Genomic DNA, 6299 nt, shown 5'->3' with positions numbered 1-6299 from the left:
TCAATATGAATGTTAGTGTCATTGTCTCAATGTAAACGATTGTATCAATGGCTGTATTATCTTGAATGTTTCCTGAAAGTCAATATTCAATAGCATTATGTGAAATTGTTGTTTTGGTGTCGTTTTAGGTAACATCCGAACTCTGAGGTATGAACTTTAAAAATGTTTTGAAGAAATCTGGTTGGCCATGACGTGGTGAATATATCACCACGACGTGGAAAAAGTTCTTTGTAATCGCGCATCTTAAACGAGTGTCACGACGTGGCAACCATTTTTGGGCAAACCCTAAATTTTCGGGCCTTAAGCCCTATTTAAAAGAAGTGATGGCTAGGGTTTCCTCCACCCTCAGCCTCCATCACCTCCAACGACCTTTTGTCCAAACCCTAGACCCCTTTGAAGCTTTTGTGCTCATTTTGGAAGTTGTTGGTGGTTTTAAAGGAATAATAAGAAGATTTGGTGCCTTGGTTCAGCAAGTAAACCTTTTCCTCTTCTGTGTGCATCTTCTAGATTCTTTGTAAGTCCTCAAGTTTCCATCTTTTAATGCTTTTCTCTTTAGATCTAGGTTTTATGTCATGTTTTGGTCATTTTGATGTGGTTTGTATGGTTTAAAGAGATAAACTTTGCAACTTTATGATTTCTCTGAGTCCCAAGAGCATTATATCTCATAGATCTAGGAAGTAGTGGTGATTTTGAATCCTTTCATGAAATCTAGATCATATTGCATCTTTTGACCTAGATTTAGGAAAGGACATGCATGGGCATGCATGTTTATAAAGTTCACATTTTTAGGGATCATTAGGGTCCATAAAACCTTTCTGGAAGTTTTGGACTGAATACTTCATGGATTAAGTGCTTAATGGTTGATTCCATGCATTAAGTTTCCTTTTTGGACCTTAGAATATCTAGGCTTAGAGGGATGTATCAATGGATAAAGTTGGAAACTTTATCCATTAAGACCTTAAGAAGAACTATATCTGAGCTTTGGAGCTCATGGGGTCGATGAAAAATGGCTTAACCCTTTAAGTTGTTAGACTCAGTTTCCACGACGTGGCGTTTGGTTGCCATGACATAGCAACTAGGGAGGTGTAAGAGTATTTTGTCTTTATTAGACCACGACGTTGACCAATAGGAGGTCACGACGTGGTAGACCTTTGAAGCCAACTTTGGATAGTTGAATTGAACATTGACCTTTTGACCGGTTTGACTTTTGGTCAAAGTACTAGTTCTAGGGTATAGACTAAGGTTGGACTTTGGTTGATTGTTAGGTGTGTTGTAGTACCGGTTTCGTGGCAGTTAGCCCATGGAAATTTAAGAAAAAACCATGGTGGTATCCCATGATACTTGGATGTAAGACCACGGGGGTAGCCCATGGCATTTCAGGAAAAAGATCATGGTGGTATCCCATGACAATTGGATGTATGGTATGTGGTATTTTGGGGAACTCACTAAGCTTTTAGCTTACGATTTATGTTTAAATGTTTTTTAGGTACTTCTAGTTCCAATGGGAAGGGACTAACATAATTGCATCGCATCCACTCGAGAGTTTGCACCTTTGATTTTATCATTACTATGATGTTGTCTAGAAACACTTTTTTATACTTGGATACCTTTTAATGAATGAAAGAATTTGGTTGCTTATTAAAAAGAAAAAAAAATTACCTGGGATTTTGAGATGTTACAAGTTGGTATCAGAGCCTTGGTTTGAGGGATTTGGACAGACTCCCAGGTGTGTTTGAACTCAAACTAAGGAATTTGTAATATGTTTGAAAAAAATGAATTTTCTAAAAATGATTTTTTTTTATGAAAGGGGCGCGATGCGTGAAATCATACGAGCTCAAGTAAGTGATTCATAGAATACTCATACATGTTGTTATTTTATATATGTTATAAAATGTTTGCATGTTAGAAGTTAGCATAAGGATATGTTCAGGATTGAATGATAGAATGCCTATTAGGAGAGACGCCTATTAGGAAGGATGCATGTTGATGTTTTGTGGCCTATAGAGTTTTACTGCTCGAATGTTGCTTGCTTTATGCTTTGTAGGGTTCATATTGATGTGGGTTAACTATTAAATGAATATGTTAAATTACATGTTGCAAGGGTTAAATAATTTTATAATAATTTATTCGATTCTATTGCGTAGCTCTTGTTTGAGTCCACCCGTTGTAGGGTTGGGTCTGTTAGCCATACGATTATTTAGGCCTTGTTGCATGTAATTGTATTCACAAGGTAGTTAGCTGACATTAGTAGGGGTCTTTCAGCAGCTGATGGCAGGTTAAGGTGGGAACCCTGGGAGAGCCTAGGAAAGAACATTAGTTTCATTTCTCAAATAAAACTATGAAAATATCAATTTTAATATCTTTGAAGTTATATTATTGAAGTGCACAATGAATTTTATCTCTAAAGAACATTTGTAAAAACTCTTATAATGATAACATAATATTGATAACAAGCTGTTAATATAGTTGTATGAATTGTTTTAGTGTCGTTTCTAAAATTAAATTAACTTTGATAACTCTAAAGTTATGTTATTGAAGTTCACAATGAATTTTAGATAAAAGCATTTAAAAAAAACTCTACTTGTCTCGAAAGAATGATAACACAATGTTGATAGCAAATTATTAATAAAGATTTATGAATTGTTTTAGTTTCATTTTTAACTAAAATCAAATTATCCAAGATCAATTTTAATATATTTAAAGTTAAGTTTTTAAGGTGTACAATGAATTTTGTCTCCAAAAAACATATGTAAAAACTTTTTACTTACATAGAAACAATGATAATATAGTAAAATGAATTGTTTTTGTGTCATTTATCAAATCAAATTGTTGAAAACCAACTTTTATCTCTCTATAAAATTATGTTATTGAAGTGTACAATGAATTTCATCTCTAAAATAATATATGTGAAAAAACTTTACTTACCTAGAAAGAATGATAATGTAATGTTGATAACAATTCATTTAACTGTAATGTTGATAACAATTCATTTAACTATATTATCACTGTTTCATAATTTGTTTGATAAATGCCACTAAAAACAATTTTAGAAAAGGAATGGATAGGTCATGAGATATCCCTCACATACCTAAAGGTTTTCGGATATGTATCTTACATTAGAGTCAATGATGTGAATAAAGACAAGTTATATACAAAGGGAAAGACATGCTTTTTATTGGCTATGGTTTTTGGATGACATAGGGTACCGTTTTTTGGTGGTAAAAGGGTCCCAATAGAAGGCAAGAATTGATTGCAATGAAATTTTCTCACCAATTATGAAGATGACCACAATTGAAATAGCTCTTGGAATTGTCGTTACAGAAGATTTACATCTAAAGTAGTTGGATGTGAAGGAAAATTTCTTGAATGGCGACTTTGATTAAGATATGTACATGGCACAACCATAAAGTTTTTAGATAGATGGAAAAGAAAACTTAGTATGCATGTTGAAGAAAAACTTTATAGGTTTAAGCAAGTTCCAAGGAAGTGGTACTTGAAGTTTGATAATTTCATAAAAATGAATGGTTACATTAGATGTGAGAGTAATCATTGTTTCTACCTAAAGAAGTTAAAATCAACTTACATCGTCCTCTTACCTGATGACATGTTGGAAACTTGTTTTTACAGGTAACAAGGGCAAAAATAAAAATAAAAAAAATTGGCAAACTTTGGGCATTAACGAACAAAAATCATTATATGGACAAATTTGACAAACTTAAAGACTTTAATTTAAAAAAAAAAAAAAAAAAAAAAAAAAAAAAAAAAAAACCTAATTTTTAGTTCTAAAATTAGGAAATGGATTGGTTTTATATTTGCTCGCTTTAGTTTTTAAGTTAGAAAATTACAGTCCATTTTTCTCATTTTAGTTGTTATTGTGTAATTATTTATTATTTGTTTTAATAAATATGTTTCTGCTATTGTATATTTTTAAATTGTTTTGTATTTATGTATCTCAACCAATGTTCTAAAAAGCTCGTCATGGCGCGCCATGACTCCAAGGCTTGTATGTGCCGCCAAGCTTTACCAAAACGCCGCATTGACTCATATATGTATATAAAAATGAATAATAGTAGAAAATACATATAAAAATATGAATTATATACAAAATTGTCGCCTTAAGTCACGACTTACAAACGACGTGACTCGCCAAGGCTCGGAAAAGCTTGAGGCTTGACATTGCCGCCAAGTCACGCCTTACGTTATTTAGAACCTTAATCTCAACTATATAACTTACACAAATAATTATACATACCATCTAAAATATAGAATTAACGAAATCACTTAACGCACAACTACCACTATTCTAATTAGATAAATGAGATGGGAGTTACAAATTTGACTAGAATTTAATGAGATATATGTATGATTTCAGTTTTTGTTCCAAGTTATTGCTTTCTTTTGTATAATATAAATATAATTAATTTGTACTTTATATACTAAGAAATACCAATAAAAGAAATACTTTAAGTCTAAAAGTTCAATCAAACCTATCACATTGTTGCATAAAACCTTAAAGAACAAATGTTAATTAATTATTTATATAATGTAATGGTCCACAGTCGTTTATCTTGCATATAATTCAAAGATAAGTATATCAAAGTAAAACCGTGTATTATGAAAATAAAAAATAAAAGTCTTTATGCCTTCTTAAACATAATCTTAATAGGCACTTCACTAATAGTCAGACGTCTACTTCCATTTTTAGCAATCACAACACCAATATTTCCACAAACAGGCCTGCAAATGTCGCATACGGTCGGGCAGAACACAAGTTTGTAATGATCCTCATACTTCTCTATCTTAAACCAGTTACTGATGGTTTCCTGACCAGGGTTTCCCGCCACTCCATGACTTGTTACGATTAGTTGTCTATCGTACTCCTCAAGCATCCATACATTCGACTGAATGCAGGTCGATGCAGCCGAGAATATAATGTTGAGATCTGTTGATTCCCGAATGACACCTTTCTTGGGGTTCAGCGGTGTGAATGTCAATGGCATGCCATTATCGACTTCTTGGTTGGCTTGGACAACGTCAAGTGGGCATGACTCATTTCTCGTGGATGCCGATATAAGACCGCCACCCATTCCTCGGATCACAGGCAAGATGTAGTACTTTGTACCAGAACGTACCAAGTTCCCATCAAGGTCTCGAACTTGAGTTGGAGATGGTTGTCCTATTGAAAGGGAGATTGTGGAGAATAGAAGTAGTAACAATGTTTTCATCTTGAGTATGTAGCTGTTGTTGTAAAGACTTATAGATCAATTTGAGGTGTGGTTTAAGCTTCATAGAGATAACACGTATTTATAATGGGGACAATCGGTATGAATTTGGGAATGGTTGCAGGATGCACGTAACTGTTTGTAAAAGTCAGACAATCCTATCTCATTAAGGTTAGGCGTTGACGTTACAAATATATTAAATGCAATTTAACAAAGTAACAACCAATTGGGTTGTATAACATGCAATTTGGTCAAAAATGGATGATAAAATTTCAAAAATAGTAGTTGTGGTTTTTAAAAAGTAACAAGTTCATGATATCTTTTGTTGGTGTTACATTGATGGCCCTTGTGGTTTCAAAATCATGCCCGGTTAGTCATTTTGCTTAACTTTACTAAAAAAGGGATTATGTATTTATGAAATGACTTATCTACCCTTATCTATTTCTTTTATTATTTATTTAGAAACTTGAAGGACCATTTATGTAAATGAGATAAAACTAAAATAAAATGATAAAATAAGTCGCACGCCCTATGTTCACAGTGTACTACCATCTTCGTCTTCCCAATTCACTCCCATCGCTGACATCCAATGGCGGAGACAATAGGTGGCAGCCCCCCTCAATCTCTTTTAAAACACCAACCATATTATAGATAAAATGAGCCTCTAAGTAATTTTTTAGCTCAAATGATTTAATTAATAATGCTAGCCACTTCCATATATATTGTAGAAGTTTAAAGAAAAAACAGTTATTATATATAGAAAGAGAAATTAAAATAATGGGGTATAAGAATTGTCCCACCGCCTCCACCCTCATTATTTTTGTGTCCACATCATTTTTTTTAATTGACTTACTACTCCCAATTCCTTGGTAGTTATTGGTTATAATTTATACCCTCGTTTAATCACAAATAGCTTTTGTTAATCGACGATTCATCAATATAAAGTCCGTAGCTATTTTGATTCATTTTCGATTAAGAAATTATTTATGGTTACACTACACTGGTACGTTTGCACTATTTCAATCTTCTAATCAATAAGAAAGTTAATGGATGAATATAAGTCAATGCTTATAGTCG

At 33.0% G+C, this 6299-nt stretch overlaps 1 protein-coding gene across 1 annotated transcript; it reads right to left on the bottom strand.

Moving 5' to 3' along the window:
* Positions 1-4590: 4590 nt before the first annotated feature.
* LOC145156999 (miraculin-like) lies at positions 4591-5277 on the bottom strand. The gene has a single exon (XM_079076179.1). The coding sequence runs from the start codon at positions 5223-5225 to the stop codon at positions 4638-4640; it is 588 nt and encodes a 195-aa protein (XP_078932305.1). The 5' UTR covers positions 5226-5277; the 3' UTR covers positions 4591-4637.
* Positions 5278-6299: the final 1022 nt, after the last annotated feature.

Source organism: Lactuca virosa, chromosome 2 (assembly GCF_052849685.1).
Source record: "Lactuca virosa cultivar CGN04683 chromosome 2, Lactuca_virosa_CGN04683_v6, whole genome shotgun sequence".
In the NCBI taxonomy this organism is placed as follows: Eukaryota; Viridiplantae; Streptophyta; class Magnoliopsida; order Asterales; family Asteraceae; genus Lactuca; species Lactuca virosa.
This window is presented reverse-complemented; position numbering and strand designations above follow the sequence as displayed.

Bases quoted from the DNA above. Each gene is read 5' to 3' on its own strand.
- LOC145156999 (XM_079076179.1), bottom strand. From the start codon at position 5,225: ATGAAAACATTGTTACTACTTCTATTCTCCACAATCTCCCTTTCAATA.